The 18345-nt window shown below is 46.1% G+C and overlaps 3 protein-coding genes across 8 annotated transcripts in view; 2 read left to right on the plus strand and 1 right to left on the minus strand.

Moving 5' to 3' along the window:
• Positions 1–3555, plus strand: part of jam2a (junctional adhesion molecule 2a) — a 68066-nt gene extending 64511 nt beyond the window's left edge. For both annotated transcript variants that reach the window (XM_041211689.1, XM_041211691.1), the window contains one exon: positions 147–3555. In XM_041211689.1, coding sequence (XP_041067623.1) covers positions 147–179 — 33 coding nt within the window. In that variant the 3' untranslated portion in view covers positions 180–3555. The remainder of the gene's footprint in view (positions 1–146) is intronic.
• Positions 3556–9260: 5705 nt separating this feature from the next.
• atp5pf (ATP synthase peripheral stalk subunit F6) lies at positions 9261–15907 on the minus strand. 2 transcript variants are annotated; one of them, XM_041211133.1, is made up of 4 exons: positions 15791–15907; positions 12661–12861; positions 9889–10013; positions 9261–9381 (listed from the first exon to the last, which is right to left on the minus strand). In XM_041211133.1, exons 2-4 carry the CDS (start codon positions 12828–12830, stop codon positions 9353–9355), a joined length of 324 nt encoding a protein of 107 aa, XP_041067067.1. In that variant the 5' UTR covers positions 12831–12861; positions 15791–15907; the 3' UTR covers positions 9261–9352. The 2 variants fall into 2 exon arrangements, with proteins under 2 accessions (XP_041067067.1, XP_041067066.1); XM_041211132.1 differs by having other exon boundaries at positions 15703–15835.
• Positions 15908–16042: 135 nt separating this feature from the next.
• The window catches only part of gabpa (GA binding protein transcription factor subunit alpha), a 54262-nt gene continuing 51959 nt past the window's right edge, over positions 16043–18345 (plus strand). For 2 of the 4 annotated variants that reach the window (XM_041211124.1, XM_041211123.1), the window contains exon 1: positions 16043–16182. The gene's annotated coding sequence lies outside the window, so the exon portion shown is untranslated. The remainder of the gene's footprint in view (positions 16183–18345) is intronic. The other 2 variants (XM_041211131.1, XM_041211129.1) reach the window with 1 other exon arrangement.

Here is an 18345-nt window from a genome sequence, read left to right on the forward strand (position 1 = left end):
TCAGAAGAAACCAGCATGAGTGACTGGTTCTCTTGCTATCTTTTATTATTCCAAATACTGTTCTTTCTTATATGTAATTATATATAATATATCCTGTAAAATCTATATTTGTTTCTCTGATTTTCTTTTTCTCTTTATTATTGCAGGATTTCAAACATACCAAATCTTTTGTTATCTGAAGTAGAGGGAAGGACAGTACATCTGTGAAGAATTCCAAACCACTATTCATATCCATAAAGAATGTTCAGCTTGTATTTAGGACAGTGGGGTAGATCTTGACTTTGTTCCTCCAATTCTGGCCTCTTGTGCATCCCTGATTTCCTTTACCTCACCATTGGTCACAGGACCCTCAGTTGCCTAGGCCCTAAGCTTTGGAATTCCCTCTCTCGTCCTCTCCTCCTCTTTCAAGACACTCCTTCAACTTTCCTCTGTAAGCAGTAATATCTCCCTATATGGCTGTGTCAGCCATCATCTGATAGTGCTCCTGTGAAGCATCTTGCATCGTTTTACTGTGTTTAAGCCGCTTCATGGATACAGGGTGTTGACAGCAAGTCAGAAATCTGTTGTACATCTCTACAGTTGTCTTTAATGGAAAAATGGAGAGAGATGCGAAATGGACTGCCAGCTCTATCACCATCATCTCTTCTACAGTATTGCATAAGGCCAAGATTTACCCCAATGCCCTATGCTCAAAATAACTTTGAATTCTCTGACTGAAAACAATGTCCTATGCGTGACACTTGAAGGTAGTATTGGCTCATGTCCATGCACATAAACCACCACTCATTTTAAAAAAAGGCAAGTCCTGTAGGTCCAATGGTCCATTTAACAGGGTCTTGGCACATTTCTATTAAATTAGGTTTTTTTTTGAAAGAGGGAAAAGAACAGCAAATGCTGGAAATTTAGAATGAGTCAGGCGTTCTGACTTGACTGTTACCCAACGGAATCTGGACAGGGAATTCTTCCAGTGTCCTAGCCAACATTTATCCGGCATACATCACTAACAAGAGATTGCAGTGGGTGGTCATTCACCACATTGCTGCTCGTGGGAGCTTGCCGCACACAAATTGGCTGCCGTGTTTCCTACATTTATAACAGCGGCTACACTTCAAAAGTACTTCATTGACTGTAAAGTGCTTTCAAATGTCCTGAGGTCATGAAAGGTGCTATATAAATTCAAGTCCTTTCCTTTCGTCATATTGCATTTTATTCAGTCCTATAAAAGCAGGGTTATCTGTGACCCTTTGCAATCCAGCTCTTAAAACCCAGGCACCTCGAACCTATCAGTGCTGATATTTATTTAAAACCGTAGCCCCCATTAATTTGTATATTTCTCAAATTACTGATATCCTGATGTTTGTAGGAATTGTCCACTAAAAAAGACAGACCTACGTTTACAACCTCAGAACATCACAAAGTGCACCACAGGCAGTGACATACTTTTGAAGTGTAGCCACTGTTGTAATGTAGAAAACATGGCAGCCAATTTATGCACAGCAAGCTCCTACAATATGACATCATGATTTGATTTAGTGATGTTAATTAAGGAATAAATATTAGCCAGGACAATGGGAAAAACACTTTTTCAAAATAGCATCATGGGAACCTTTTACATATACCAGATGGGGCCTTGGTTCAATGTCTCATCTGAAAGACAGCAGCTGTAACAATGCAGCACCCCCTCAGTGTTGCGCTGAAGTTTCATATTAGATTATGTGCATGTCTCTGGAATGGGACTTGAACCTACAACCTTCTGAATCATAGGCAAGTATGTTACCCACTGAGCCACAACAATGAGACAACAGCATTATGAGCAGATGATTCCAAGTTCCCCAGATATATAACACTAAAACAGGTCTCATGAGATCCATGAGTGACTATCTGAGGGTGTGCAAGCAGCAAGCAAAGTGTCTCAAGACTTTTAGATATATATTTTTCCCAATATTTGTTGATTTACTTGCTAGATATTGTCAGAGTACTAATGAACATTCGTCTTCAAAAATGGCACTGATTTCCTTTGCATTGAGAGACTAAATGGGAAAGTCCATGGCAGGTGCAGGGAAGTGTGAGGTCACCTACTTTGAATCTTGAATCTGAGTACGATAAGTCAACCAGTTTTCTTAATGTACTCAGAAACTCTAAGAGCTGAGAAGAAGCAAAGGGATTTGTACATCCATGCAGAAAAATCATAAAACCAGTGCACAGGTTTCAAAGAAAAAGCTAATGGAATGTTAGCTTTTAACTCAATAACCATGCTTCAGTTTTATAGGGCTTTGGTCAGACCCCATCTGATGTACTTGTACAATTTTGGGCCACACACTTCAGGAAGCAATTATTGGACTTGGAAGGGGTACAGCATGGATTCACCAGAAAAACAGTAAGGATTGAGGAGAAATTACATAAACGTGGTTTGTATTCCCTTGAGTTTAGATTTTGAGGAATGATTTTTCTTAATCATTTGCAGGATGTGGGCATCACTGGCTAGGCCAGCATTTATTGCCCATCCTTAATTGCCCCCGAGAAGCTGGAGGTGAGCTGATTTCTTGAACCGCTGCAGTCCCTGCGGTGTAGGTAATCGAGCTGTTTTAAAATGGTAAAGTTATTCAGGAAGGTTGATAGAGAGAAACTATTTCCTGTGGTGGGGGCAATAAAGAGTAAGGGGATATCTTGAAATTGGAGCTGGGCTATTCAGGAGTGAAACTTTCCCACACCAGTGTTCGTGGAAATCTGGAATTCGCTCCCATGTTTGGTCAATTGCAGTTTTCAAGAGTGAGATTCACAGGTTTTGTTGGGTAAGGATTTCAAGGGATATTGAGAAAGGGCAGGTAAATGGAGTTGAGATACAGATTATCCATGATCTGATTGAATGGCATAACAGGCTCAAGGGGCTGAATGGCCTACTCCTGTTCCTATAATAGCTTATGCTCTCAATCGGGAAATTGTGTTAAAGGAATACATGTGACTTGATCAGAATTTGCAGAAGACCATAAGAATGTTTAAATATTGCAAGTGATCCTGAAGAGAGTGTATCAGCATTAGCATTGAGGGTGCCCAGGAATATAATCAGTAGCTTCAGGGAGAACCCCTACTGTTTACAAATATTTCTTAGATGGGACCCAGGAATATATCAGTATTTGCAGGGGGAACATCACTACAGTGTATCAATATTAGTTGGATTTTCCGAGAAATTTATCAGTATTTGCAGAAAAATTCGAACACAGTTGCTATAAGTGCTTGCTCAGGTGGAGGGCCGTGAAAGAAGCATTGATCTGTCCAGTCTTTTGAGATGCTGATAGATTTGTGTATTTCCAGCATTTTCTGTTGATGCTAGCTCTTTTTACATGCTTTTTTTTTTTAAAGCTGCTTTGAGTTACATAACTTAAATTGATGCAGAAAAGCTTTGTTGCTGTGTATAAGAAGTTTAAAAAACTAACTTTTAAACAGAATTGTAATTTTAACTGTTAATAACCAGAGTCAATAGTAAGTTAACATTGAACCCAATGTCCTGTACTGACACTTTGTTTTTTCTAACACTGATTAAACAGTATGTGGAAATTTCAGCTGTTAGTCTAAAACTTCTTGACCCCACCATCCCACTGCCCCCAGTACAATTTCATTATTTGACTATTAGTCCGGCTTCTTGAATTACAAGGCCAGTATCTTAACCACACAACCCAGTGAATCACTTTACACTGAAAGAATCACAAAATGGTGACCCAACCCATAACCAACTAAACATTTGGATCTTGAACTTAGACACTATTGTCTTCAATAACAGCAACGAAACCTCTCAATACATGAAAACAGTGACGCCATTTCAAAGGTACTACTTTGGCTGGTGGAGCAATTTGAGATGTCCTGAAAGAAGCTATATAAATGCACGCCTGTCTTTATTGGAAGAAGAATTTCCTCAGGAGTTCTCCCACTCATCTGCCAGTTACCTGGGGTTTCCACAAAGTTTTAGCTTGGAAATGGGAGAACCCTTGGAGAAATTCACCCCCACTATCAACCTATGCTTTGGAAAATGGTCATCAAAAAATTACTAATGCATTTTTCATTTATATAAACAGTATATACACACCACAGGGTGTTTATAAAGTTCTTGTGCAATTGGGTGTACATATAACAGCAAGCTGTAAATGGCATATAAAAACATAATTCATCAAGTATTTTAATGTTAAACACTTCAATTCTGCTAGACATAACACCACTTTTTTCTACTCAACATTTCAGTCAGGTTCAGCATATGAATGAAATTAAAAAACATTACATTAGAAACATAGAAAATAGGAGTAGGCCAATCGGCCCTTCAAGCCTGCTCCACCATTCATCATGATCATGGCTGATCATCCAATTCAATAGTCTGCTCCCGCTTTCTCCCCATATCCTTTGATCCTTGTCACCCCAAGAGCTATATCTAACTCCATCTTGAAAACATACAATGTTTTGGCCTCAACTACTTTCTGTGATAGCAAATTCCACAGGCTCACCACACTCTGGGTGAAGAAATTTCTCATCTCAGTCCTAAATGGTCTATCCCGTATCCTCAGACTGTGACCCCTGGTTCTGGACTCCCCCACCATCGGGAACATCCTTCCTACATCTAACTTGTGTAGTCATGTTAGAATTTTATAGGTTTATATGATATCCCCCCTCATTCTTCTGCACTCTGGCGAATATAATCCTAACCGACTCAATCTCTCCTCATATGTCAGTCCCGCCATCCCAGGAATCAGTCTGGTAAACCTTCGCTGCACTCCCTCTATAGCAAGAACATCCTTCCTCAGATAAGGAGCCCAAAACTGCACACAATATTCCAGGTGTGGTCTCTCCAAGGCCCTGTATGTTTGCAGCAAGACATTCCTGCTCCTGTACTCAAATCCTCTTGCTATAAAGGCCATTTGCCTTCTTTACCGCCTGCTGCACCTGCATGCTTACCTTCAGCGACTGCTGTACGAGGACACCCAGGTCTCGTTGCACATTCCCCTCAATTTATAGCCATTCAGATAATAATCTGCCTTTCTGTTTTTGCTACCAAAGTGGATAACCTCACATTTATCCACATTATACTGCATCTGCCATGCATCTGCCCATTCACTCAGCTTGTCCAGATCATACTGAAGCGCCTCTGCATCCTCCTCACTGCTCACCCTCCCACCCAGCTTTGTGTCATCTACAAATTTGGAGATATCACATTTAGTTCCCTTATCTAAATCATTAATATATATTGTGAATAACTGGGGTCCCAGCACTGATCCCTGCGGTATCCCACTAGTCACTGCCTGCCATTTGGAAAAAGACCCGTTTATTCCTACTCTTTGTTTCCTGTCTGCCAACCAGTTTTCTATCCATCTCAATACACTACCCCTAATCCCATGCACTTTAATCTTACACGCTAATCTCTTATGTGGGACCTTGTCGAGAGCCTTCTGAAAGTCCAAATAAACCACATCCACTGGCTCCCCCTCATCAACTCTACTAGTTACATCCTCGAAAAATTCCAGCAGATTTGTCAAGCATCATTTCCCTTTCTTAAATCCATGCTGACTGTCCGATTCTGCCATTGTTTTCCAAGTGCTCAGCTATTAAATCTTTAAAATGAACTCTAGAATTTTCCCCACTACCAATGTCAGGCTGACTGGTCAATAATTCCGTTTTCTCTCCACTTCCCTTTTTAAATAGTGGGGTTACATTAACTACCGTCCAATCTGTAGGAACTGTTCCAGAGTCTATAGAATCTCAGAAGATGACCACCAATGCATCCACTATTTCTAGGGCCACTTCCTTAAGTACTCTGGGATGTAAATTATCAGGCCCTGGGGATTTATCGGCATTCAATGCGATCAATTTCTCCAGCACCATTTCCCTACTAATACGGATTTCTTTCAGTTCCTCCCTCTCACTAAACACCGTGTTCCCCAACATTTCTGGTATGTTGTGTCCCCCTTTGTGAAGGCAAAGCCAAAGTATGTATTTAATTGGTCAGTCATTTCTTTGGTCCCCATTATAAATTCCCATTTCTGACTGTAAGGGACCTACATTGTCTTCACCAATCTTTTTCTCTTCATATACCTATAGAAACTTTTACAGTCAGTTTTTATGTTTCCTGCAAGCTTACTCTCGTACACTATTTTCCCCTTCTTAATCAATCTCTTGGTCCTCCTTTGCTGAATTCTAAACTGCTCCCAATCCCCAGGCCTATTGTTTTTTTAAGCCAATTTGTATGCCTCTTCCTTGGATCTAATACTATCTCTAAGTTCCCTTGTAAGCCATGGTTTGGCCACCTTTCCTGTTTTACTTTTGCGCCAGACAGGGATATACAATTGTTGCAGTTCACCCACGCGTTCTTTGAACGTTTGCCATTGCCTATCCACCATCATCCCTTTAAGTAACGTTTCCCAATCCATCATAGTCAACTCGCGCCTCATACCATCGTACTTTCTTAAGATTCAGGACCCTAGTGTGGAATCAACTATGTCACTCTCCATCTTGATGAAGAATTCTAATATATTATGGTTGCTCATCCCCAGGGGGCCTCGCACAGCTAGATTGCTAATTATTCCTTTCTCATTACACAATACCCAGTCTAGGGTGCCTCAACGTATTGGTCCAGAAAACCATCCCGTATACACTCCAGGAATTCCTCCTCTACAGTATTGTTACTGATTTGCCCAATATATATGCAGATTAAAGTCACTCATAATTACATTGCATGCGTCTCTAATTTCCTGTGTAATGCCATTCCCAACATCACCAATACAGTTTGGAGGTCTATATACAAACCTAACATTTTTTGTCCCTTAGTGTTTCTCAGCTCTACCCATACAGATTCCACATCGTCAGAGCTAATTTCTTTCCTCACTATTGCATTAAATTTCCTTTTTAACCAGCAATGCAACTCCATCGCCTTTTTCTTTTTGTCTGTCCTTCCTAAATACTGAATACCCCTGGACGTTCAGTTCCCATCCCTGGTTACCCTGCAGCCAAGTCTCTGTAATCCTGACTATATACCTGTTTACATCTATTTGCACGGTTAATTCATCCACTTTATTGTGAATGCTCCTTGCGCTAAGGCACAAAGCCTTAAGGCTTGTCTTTTTAACATTGTTCCGTTCCCACCACTTTTCAGAGGCCCTGTTTGATTCTCGCCCTTGATTTCTCTGCCTATTACTTTTCTTATTCCCCTTTCTGTCTTTTGTTCTTGTCCTTGATTCCCCCTCCTCTGACTCCTTGCATAGGTTCCCGTCCCCCTGCCATTTTAGTTTACACCCTCCCCAAACACTCTAGCAAATATTCCACCCAGGACATCAGTCCCGGTCCTGCCCAGATGTAACCTGTCCAGTTGGTACTGGTCCCACCTCCCCCAGAACCGGTCCCAATGTCCCAGGAATCTGAAACTCTCCTCCTCACACCATCTCTTCAGCCACGTATTCATCCAATATATCCTGCTATTTCTACTCTGACTAGCACGTGGCACTGGTAGTAATCCTGAGATCACTACCTTTGAGGTCTTACTGCTCAAATTACTTCCTAACTCCCTATAATCTGCTTTTAACACCTCATCCCTTTTTTAACAATGTCGTTTGTACCAATGTGTACCTCGACCACTGGCTGTTCACCCTCCCCTTTCAGAATGTCCTGTAGCTGCTCTGAGGTATCCTTGACCCTAGCACCAGGGTGGCAACATACCATCCTGGAGTCTCATTTGCAGCCACTGAAATGCCTATCTATTCCCCTTAAACAATTGAATCCCCTATAACTATTGCATTCCCACACTTTTTACTCCTCCCCTGTGCAGCAGAGCCAATCGCGGCACAACAAATTTGGCTGTTGCTACTTTCCCCCCCAAGAGGCCATTCCCCTCAACAGTATCCAAAGCGGTATATCTGTTTTGCAGGGGAATAGCCACGGGAGATTCCTGCACTGCCTGCCTAGTCCTCTTTATCTGCCTGGTGATCACCCATTCCTTTCCTGCCTGTGGACTTAGCCTGCGGTGTGACCACCTCTCTATATGTGCTATCCATGATACGCTCCACCTCGTGGATGCTCCACAGTGTCCCCAGCTGCCATTCAGCTCCAAAACCCGGGCTTCCAGAAGCTGCAGCTGGAAACACGTCCTGCACACATGCTGACCCCGGGCACTGAAAATGTTCCGGGCTTCCCACATGGAGCAGGAGGAGCACACCTTTGAGCTCTCCTGCCATGACTTACCCCTTTTGGAAGATGCTTAATATCAAATAATATCAATTACTCTTGGGCCCTTCTTCCCTGCTCCTTGTTGTTACAGAATATAGCCCTTACAAATGATGAACCACAAAATAAGACCCTAAAAACTGTAAGTGATAAAAGTAGTAAATACTTACCCGACTGTATTCATGGTACTCAAAGGATCACCTCGTTCCCTCCTCACCAAACTCCCAAAGCAGCACTCCAGTGCAACCTATGATGCTGACTGCAGGAAACTCTTCCCAGACTTAATAAAACTTCATGCTATCATGTACCATTTACAGTTTGCTAACACCTAAGGTTATGAAAGATTAAGGTCACTTAAAGTCTTTACAAACACTGTATTAAACTCCATTGCAAAATTCTATTAAAGTACTTTTTTTAAAAAAAACAGGGCTCAGTAAAAAGCTCCACATTACTGGAGAGAAAGCATCCACATTAGACCGCATGGATAAAATCCTGTCCATTTAAACTTATTTCTGTTTGTCTCATTTACTTTTCATAGGGTTTGACGCCTCTTGCCTTATTGATGAATGCCAAGATCTTTTACTATTAGCAAGATGAGGTTCAAACAATGGGGAACTTGGATTTGGACTTTAAGTTGCCTCATGAGTGGATATACCTCCACAACTGAGATGCTGCGAAGGGGAAACAGATCCCTCTATGGTTTGTCCTACTCCAATTCATGGGTTGCTTTAGTTTATTGGATCCAGCTTCTCATTTAAAAATAATCTCCTAACTCGTCCCAAGTTTTGCACTTGGGTGCAGATTTCAAAGTCACTGCTGCCATCGCTGAGTAAATCGTAAAGAGAGAAGAGGAGTGTATGTTCACGCTGACCCAGAGGAGAGGAAGCAGCTTGAACAATATCTACAAAGGTTAGTATTTGAACAAGAGCCCGAGGAAGCTTGTGGGAGTGGGCAGGGACAGATGGTAGCCAAACTGACTGATTCATCCAGACACTTGTGTAGGGTGCACGTATAGAACAGACCCATCCAGTCCACAGGTATGCAATCAACACAACAAAAAGACGTACTTTAATCCAATGGAATTTATTAAATTACAACTTTACAGTCCCAGGAAACATGAACGAAGCACAGACAGTCCCTTCCTTTCTGAAGATCCTAATCACTTGCTGACTTCATCAAATCTCGGTTCTGAATAATAAAAGAAATAAAGACATTTTATTGGAAAACCTATCTCATGGGCTTTTTTTTAAATTAAAGTTTTTATCTTTAATATGCTGCATGATTGTTCCAAACCCCATGCCCTCAATGGAGTCTGATCTTCCAGCCCCTCCCCTCCTACTCTGTGTTGCTCAGAACCATCAGTGGAGAGATGTATTTTCACTCTAGCTGTGTTTAAAGTTAAGACAAGTTACACAGGTCATATGCTGACAGTTCAACACAGCAGAGGCCACTAGGAATCCACCTGGAAATGGCCCACCAGCACATGACCTGTACTTCACTCTTACATTAGCAAGTTAAATATTTTACAAAACCTCAGTGTAATTTCACATTGCACAGCACTGTTGAATATTTGCATGTGGGAACCTCCATTGCTTGCGGAATTGTAGTAAAGGGCTCAAACCCGCCAAGGCGCCCAAAGCTACCTCATTACAGGATTGCTTCACTTACAGTTTACAACCTTCAGAAACACCTTACCCTCAAATTTAAAATCTGGGAATTTGTTGAGGTCTCCTCCCCCATAGAGCCGTTGCAGTTTGGCAATCTCCTCATCCATATTTTTCTGGTATTCTGGACCAGCATCAACAGGACCACCCATTTTCCTGTTTTTATAGGGAAGGGAGGAAAACACTTTAGATGTTCATCAAATACCTCACTTTCACATTTACCCGCCATTGTAACCCATTCAGAACCAAAGCAATTCGGCCAGCATCACTATCAAACATCAGATTAAAACAGCACCTCTGGCTCTGTATTGGCATGCATTCAACTCCAACCACCCCACCTACCCAACTCAGCTCAGCTCATTTGATTATCAAATAAACTAATTTCATTCATACATATTATGTTATTTATGTTATTCATATACCGTCCTCATGCTTTGTTCTGTTTCCTACTGGAACTAATTCTGTTCCACAACTTCTCAATGGGGGAATCGCCTTACCTCCCTCAAATTGCTTATGTGCTTGTGTAAAGAACATATCTTATTTTTGTTGGACTGTGGATTAAAATTATAATGGCTGCAGTTTGAAAGACATGTCCACTGGAACAATGTGAGGGATATATACAATGCTGCCATCCTGGAACAGAGTGTGCCAAGACAGGATGGTGCCAAGGATGAGTCCAGTCTAATGGGGAACTGCCTGGCAACAACATTTTAATTGGCTCCTGACCAGGCGACCAGGGTTTATGTGAGAACAGTGCAGCAGAATAGCTCCTAGCCTGAAAGGAAAAAGACCTAAAACCTCTCTCTCCTGTGAAAGATTCAAGTAATTCTACAATAACAGCTAGTTGGCTTTTTCTCCTCATATCTCTACAACCTGCTCTCTCTGAAACCTCATCAAGGGGAAAATCACTGTTAAAGACATTGAAAAGCAAGTGCTCAACCAGTGAACTAAAGACTGAAAGTACTGGGAAGACCACCTCACGTCATCAACAAAGAACTGAAAGGGATCTAGAAGACATCGATCAAAATCAACCCATCGAATCCTGTACTCCGGAATTGGTGCTATTGAACTGTTTATCCCGCCCTTAAAATCCATGTTTTTGTGTATCTTATGTGTCTTTTTTGTGTGTGTATAGGGATTTAAGAGGGAGTAGAGTTTAGGTTATTAGAGCTAAAAATTAGCAGTTCATATTTCTTTCTTTTGCTACTGGTTAAAGACAATTTGTTCAATAAACATTTACTTATTAAGTTTACAAATCTAGAGCTTGTATTCTGTTAAACTAAATTAAACAACTAGGTGGGTTGTTCTTAGCAGCTCAGGGAGCAGTGGGACTTGATATTGCAGCACACTATCCCCAGTGAGTGGTGACACTTGTACAGTGAAAAATTGGGTCTTATGGAGGAGAGATTGAGCAGTTCAGGCCTATACTCATTGGAGTTTAGAAGGATGAGAGGAGATCTAATTGAGGTATATAAAATGCTAAAGGGAATAGACAAAGTAGACGTGGAGCAGATGTTTCCCCTTCTGGGCATTCTAGAATGAGAGGCCATAGTTTTAGGCTAAGGAGTGGTAGATTTAAATCAGACATGAGGGGAAATTACTTTTCTCAAAGGGTCATGAATCTGTGGAATTCACTACCTCAGAGTGCAGTGGATGCCGAGATATGGGGATGGGGGATAGACATATTTTTAATTAGTAATGGGTTGAAAGGTTATGGGGAGAGGGCAGGAAATTGGAGTTGAGGCCAAAATGAGATCAGCCACGATCATATTGAATGACAGGGCAGGCTCAAGGGGCTGAATTGCCTACTCCTGCTCCTAGTTCTGATGTTCTTATTAATCGAATATGGGGATTGGATTGTGTGTAAACCACATTCTTCTTAAATCCAATCTAAAGTAATGTTCTCTTTGAGACCAAATTTAAGCTTACCTTACCACTTCTTAATTTCTCTTTTGCTCACCTACTTCTCAGCCTTGATGCTATCTTAGTAGTCTTGTGTTTTCACCTGGGTTTCAATTTAAAAAAACCTATTGCTTTCTTGTTTTGCTCCTCCCTATCCTCTGGCTGAGGAGAAATGAGAAGTGCAGCCTACAGCTCATTGTCTTCACAAAAATAAGAGCACAGATCTTCAGGACACTATAGAAGCAGACCTTCAAACTGTGACGTTTTAAGTGCCTGGCATCATCCTTTGGGAGTGAACTCATTGCTGCCCTATGTTATGATAGCTAACTTGCCCTTGGACGGCAGGAGCACTATAAGCAACCTCAACGTACTTCCTTAGCAGAGAAAAACACAAGCAACATTCCCGTTCCCATCTGTTATCTAACGCCTTCTGAGACAGACTTCACAGCACTCAAAGCACCTGCATTTAAACAGCACTTGCAATGTTAGCTGTGGCTCAGTTGGTAGTACTCTCATTCTGAGTCAGAGGTGGTGGGTTCAAGTTCCAAGTATTTTAAAGGGATCTTTATGTCCACTTTGAGAGGCCTAAACTGAGGGCCCATCTGTCCTCCCTGGTGGGTGTAAAAGATCTCATGGTACCATTTCGAAGGGTAGTTCAATCCGGTGTCCTAGACAGTATTTATCCCTCAAGCAACATAGCAGAAACAGATTATCTGGTCACGATCACATTGCTGTTTACAGGAGCAGTTGTGCAAAAATTAGCTGCTACATTTTCTACAATACTAATAGTGACTGCACTTCAAAAGCACTTCATTGGCTGTAAAGCGCTCTGGGATGCCCAAGGTCATGAAACGCACTGTGTAAATGCAATTTTTTTTTTGTTTTGTTTTTGGTCACTTACTTGCTCTTAGTGTCATAGTCATGGATCTTATCTATAAAGAGTTTTTGGACTGGGTCGAGGCTCTTGGCCTTGTTAAACGCCACTGCCGTGAACCCGATGTTTTGCCGGAGCACAACAGAAAGGGAAGATCGCAGGATGGTGGAAAACTGGAACAAGCGTTGCAGGATCATGGTGGCCTGGCTAAACAGGTCAAAGCTAACACTGTAAGAAAACAAAAACACAGGGTATAAAACTCAAAGAAAAACAAACATTCACATCCTCAAAACCTGCAAATCACACCACCCCCCCCTCCTTTCTCCTTATATAAGAGAGCAAAACCAATTGTAGCACCGAGCAAGATCAGCTAGCTCAAACCTGCAGATTTCCTGGTCTGTATATTTCTACAAAGGAAATTGAAGGCTATTTGGCCCCCATGATTCAATAAGATCATCAACCTCAAATGCACGATCTCCATATTCCTTAATTCCCTTAATGCCCAAAAAATCTTATTGACCAGATTCTGGGATATACTCAATGACTGAGCATCCATAGCTTCCTGGGGTAGAGAATTCCAAAGATTCACAAGCCTTGAAGTGAAGAAATTTCTCACCTCAGTCCTAACTGGCCTAACCATTATTCTGTGACACCATGTACTAGAGGGGGAAGCACCCTCCTAGCATCTACCCTGTCATGGGGAAGGAAACCTTCTGCTGATGAACACTGGCCATCCTCCCTCAACTGAGGAATCAGTAATCTTCAATGTTGAACACCACTTGGAATAAGCACCAAGGGTAGCAAGAACATAGAATGTACTCTGGGTCAGGGACTGTGATGTTCATCACTATGAGTAACGGGGTAGTACAACTATGGACCAAGCTGGCAGAGTCCTAAAGGGCACATCTGTCAGACTGGGCCTGCGGCAGGTAAGAGGGAAACAACAAGAGGAAAAAACCTACTTGACCCCCTTCCTCACCAATCTACCTGTCGCAGGTAGATACTATCCATGACAGTATTGGTAGAAGTGACGCTTGTGGAGACAAAATCCTGTCTTCACAGTGAGGATACCCTCCATTGCAATGTGTGGCATGACTATTCAGAACAATATAGCGGCTCAAAACCAGGCATCCATGAGGCGCAGTGGGCCATCAGCAGCAGCAGAATTGTATTCAACCACAATCAGTGACCTCACAGACCGGCATTTCTCTCGCTTTACCATTAAGCCAGGAGGTCAACCCTGGGTCACAAAGAGTGTAGGAGGGCACTCCTAGAAGAGCTAGGAATGTCTACAAATGGTAGGTCAACCTGGTGAAGCTACAACACAGTGTCGAGCAGCATGCAATAGAGTAACAACTAAAGGATAAGATCCAACCTTACTATAATTTCTTACTTCTTTTTTTTTTAAACGAAAAGGCACCTCAAGTCCCGCCCTCTCTCACAACCACCCAGTGATGGCTCTGTTGCCAAATGGATGCCCAGGTACTGAGCCATATAGGCAAAGAAGGTTCCAAACACAACCCACATGCTTTCACCTCCCCCATCCCAGTTTGTGCTAAATTATCAAGAGCATAGCTGGAATATTGTTGGAGATGCTGCAGTTGCTTTTAATGATCCCACATTAACATATGGGGAAAAAGCATGCTGCAGTACCAAATGACCAGTATTCTTCAGTAACCCCCCCCCACCCCCCCACACAAAATCAGAAGTTGGATACGCAGACTGGATCAGGCCCCATTGTGATGCCCAATATCGACAACTATCCTCCCAACAGTCACTGGCTCGAGACTACGATAAAAAGGCACCAATGCCTATGCTTCTGTACCATAGCACGAGTCAATGCCTTCACGGTTGCAGAGGGGAAAGAAAGCTGGGAGCTTCTAAAGGAATTTAGAAAACTATTACCACCAAAATAGGAATAAACAGAGGGAGAGAGAGAGAGAGACACATATCCCAAATAGTGAACAGAATTCCAGTTCAACAAGCTGTCTCTAGATAGCACCTTTACCTTAGCAAAGCGTCCCAAAGTGCATAACAAGGGCGATACCAGTTTAAAAAAAATCAACAGAGCCACATAAAAAGATATTAGATAAAACAAAATACTGTGGATGCTGGAAATCAGAAATAAAAACAAAAAGTGTTGGAAATCTCAGGTCAGGCATCATCTGTGGTGAGAAAGAGTTCACGTTTCAGGTTGAGTGACCTTTTGACAGAATTGTTAAAGGGCAAAATTTAGCTTTCAGCCGCATAAGGGGATATTGGGCAGGTGATCAAAGACTTACACAAAGATATATTCAAAGCTGGGCATATTTTTTAAAAAAGAAATTAAGCTCTTTCACTGCCCCTCAGTTAATTATCTCAAATTTCTGCCCTGCAGTGGCCAACTCATTGACAGGCAGAAAGAGTATTGTCAACAACCCCGTCCCTCCAAACTTTGACCATCTCTCATATTTTCTAAGTACAATTTTGATTTTAAGTGCAAGTGAGAATGACAAAATTGTGAACCAAAAAAAAAAACATATTTTAACATTTTCTTCCTATATACATAAAAGAATCAGTACCCAGTGTTCCCAGCCCAAAGCACTCAGCACCCCCAGAAAAGAATAAGGGCAAAGAATTACACCAGGAGACCAGAACCCCAGTGCCCTCAGCCCCCATTTTCCCCTGCACCCTTTCCCCCTGAACCCTTTTCCCCCAATCCCTCAAAGCACCCTTTGCCTCCAGTGCCCCCTTTGCACCCCCCCCCCCCCCAAAGGAGTGTAATAACAGCAGAGAAAGAGGAGCCCCAACACCCAGTGCCCCCAGCCCCCCAATACCCCCTCTTTGCCCCCAGGAAAGCGTAATAACAGCGGAGAAAGAGGAGCCCCAACACCCTTTCCCAACCCCCAAATACCCCATTTCCCCCACTTTGCCCTCAGGGGGAGTGTAATAGTAGCAGAGGAGCCCCAATGCCCTCTGCCCCAGCAACCCCAAAACCCAAGCAGTGACCCGTCCTTGTCCTCAGCCTCAGCTACCAGTTCACCTTCATCCCAGCCCCAGCCCCACTCTCTCCCCACTCCTGACTCTCACCTTGTCCTCACCAACTGCAGCAAAGGATCAGGGGAGACGGCAACCGAACCGACACCCCATAAAGAAACTCGAGTTAAAAATCACCAACCTGCAGGAGATTCCACAGCAAACTCAAAAATAAAACAATCAGCCCGGAGGGATTTTTAAAAATCCGCAGGATTTAACTTTGCAGGAAGAGTGAACCGGAAGTGTTCCTGAAAGGGTCAAGCTATTTATCTTTTTCATTGGATTGATCCACCTGGCCGTTTTTATACCGGCAGGTGGAGGGTTATTAATAATCGGTCGTTAGTCAATAATCCGCTGATTTATTTATTAACAGATTGAGAATTAACCCTTGGGAGCGACCTCCTGGCACCGGAAGTGGAGGGTTGGCTTCCGGTTGTCGCGAGCGGGCTGGCGCAAGAAAAATCAGGAATAAAATTCCCAGCGGGGGGGGGAGAGAGAGAGAGAGAGAGACCCGGGACAGAGGGAGAAAGCGAGGTGAGTGCGTGAGGGAAAAAGAGGCTCAGCGACTGTCTAGACAGGAAGGCTGTCCCATCCCCCCACCGGGTGCAGCGCGTGTCTAGACGGGGAGGCTGTTCCCCCCACCGGGGCTCAGCGCGTGTCTAGACGGGGAGGCTGTCCCCCCCACCGGGGCTCAGTGTGTGTCTAGACGGGGAGGCTGCCCCCCTACCGGGGCTCAGCGTGTGTCTAGACAGGGAGGCTGTCCCCCCACCGGGGCTCAGCGTGTGTCTAGACGGGGAGGCTGTCCCCCCACCGGGGCTCAGCGTGTGTCTAGACGGGGAGGCTGTCCCCCCACCGGGGCTCAGCGTGTGTCTAGACGGGGAGGCTGTCCCCCCACCGGGGCTCAGCGTGTGTCTAGACGGGGAGGCTGTCCCCCCACCGGGGCTCAGCGTGTGTCTAGACGGGGAGGCTGCCCCCCCACCGGGGCTCAGCGTGTGTCTAGACGGGGAGGCTGTCCCCCCACCGGGGCTCAGCGTGTGTCTAGACGGGGAGGCTGTCCCCCCACCGGGGCTCAGCGCGTGTCTAGACGGGGAGGCAGTCCCCCCACCGGGGCTCAGCGCGTGTCTAGACGGGGAGGCTGTCCCCCCACCGGGGCTCAGCGCGTGTCTAGACGGGGAGGCTGTCCCCCCACCGGGGCTCAGCGCGTGTCTAGACGGGGAGGCTGTGCCCCCACCGGGGCTCAGCGCGTGTCTAGACGGGGAGGCTGTCCCCCCACCGGGGCTCAGCGCGTGTCTAGACGGGGAGGCTGTCCCCCCACCGGGGCTCAGCGCGTGTCTAGACGGGGAGGCTGTCCCCCCACCGGGGCTCAGCGCGTGTCTAGACGGGGAGGCTGTCCCCCCACCGGGGCTCAGCGCGTGTCTAGACGGGGAGGCTGTCCCCCCACCGGGGCTCAGCGCGTGTCTAGACGGGGAGGCTGTCCCCCCACCGGGGCTCAGCGCGTGTCTAGACGGGGAGGCTGTCCCCCCACCGGGGCTCAGCGCGTGTCTAGACGGGGAGGCTGTCCCCCCACCGGGGCTCAGCGCGTGTCTAGACGGGGAGGCTGTCCCCCCACCGGGGCTCAGCGCGTGTCTAGACGGGGAGGCTGTCCCCCCACCGGGGCTCAGCGCGTGTCTAGACGGGGAGGCTGTCCCCCCACCGGGGCTCAGCGCGTGTCTAGACGGGGAGGCTGTCCCCCCACCGGGGCTCAGCGCGTGTCTAGACGGGGAGGCTGTCCCCCCACCGGGGCTCAGCGCGTGTCTAGACGGGGAGGCTGTCCCCCCACCGGGGCTCAGCGCGTGTCTAGACGGGGAGGCTGTCCCCCCACCGGGGCTCAGCGCGTGTCTAGACGGGGAGGCTGTCCCCCCACCGGGGCTCAGCGCGTGTCTAGACGGGGAGGCTGTCCCCCCACCGGGGCTCAGCGCGTGTCTAGACGGGGAGGCTGTCCCCCCACCGGGGCTCAGCGCGTGTCTAGACGGGGAGGCTGTCCCCCCACCGGGGCTCAGCGCGTGTCTAGACGGGGAGGCTGTCCCCCCACCGGGGCTCAGCGCGTGTCTAGACGGGGAGGCTGTCCCCCCACCGGGGCTCAGCGCGTGTCTAGACGGGGAGGCTGTCCCCCCACCGGGGCTCAGCGCGTGTCTAGACGGGGAGGCTGTCCCCCCACCGGGGCTCAGCGCGTGTCTAGACGGGGAGGCTGTCCCCCCACCGGGGCTCAGCGCGTGTCTAGACGGGGAGGCTGTCCCCCCACCGGGGCTCAGCGCGTGTCTAGACGGGGAGGCTGTCCCCCCACCGGGGCTCAGCGCGTGTCTAGACGGGGAGGCTGTCCCCCCACCGGGGCTCAGCGCGTGTCTAGACGGGGAGGCTGTCCCCCCACCGGGGCTCAGCGCGTGTCTAGACGGGGAGGCTGTCCCCCCACCGGGGCTCAGCGCGTGTCTAGACGGGGAGGCTGTCCCCCCACCGGGGCTCAGCGCGTGTCTAGACGGGGAGGCTGTCCCCCCACCGGGGCTCAGCGCGTGTCTAGACGGGGAGGCTGTCCCCCCACCGGGGCTCAGCGCGTGTCTAGACGGGGAGGCTGTCCCCCCACCGGGGCTCAGCGCGTGTCTAGACGGGGAGGCTGTCCCCCCACCGGGGCTCAGCGCGTGTCTAGACGGGGAGGCTGTCCCC

Source organism: Carcharodon carcharias, chromosome 18 (genome assembly GCF_017639515.1).
Source record: "Carcharodon carcharias isolate sCarCar2 chromosome 18, sCarCar2.pri, whole genome shotgun sequence".
NCBI lineage: Eukaryota > Metazoa > Chordata > Chondrichthyes > Lamniformes > Lamnidae > Carcharodon > Carcharodon carcharias.

What these genes read in the sequence shown, in the direction of transcription:
- atp5pf (XM_041211133.1), bottom strand. Translation starts at nt 12,830, where the DNA reads ATGATCCTGCAACGCTTGTTCCAGTTTTCCACCATCCTGCGATCTTCC. An exon ending in GACTATGACACTAAGAGCAA is followed by an intron (nt 10,014 to 12,660) that starts GTAAGTGACCAA and finishes CTATAAAAACAG; the next exon opens with GAAAATGGGTGGTCCTGTTG. An exon ending in CCCAGATTTTAAATTTGAGG is followed by an intron (nt 9,382 to 9,888) that starts GTAAGGTGTTTC and finishes TTTATTATTCAG; the next exon opens with AACCGAGATTTGATGAAGTC.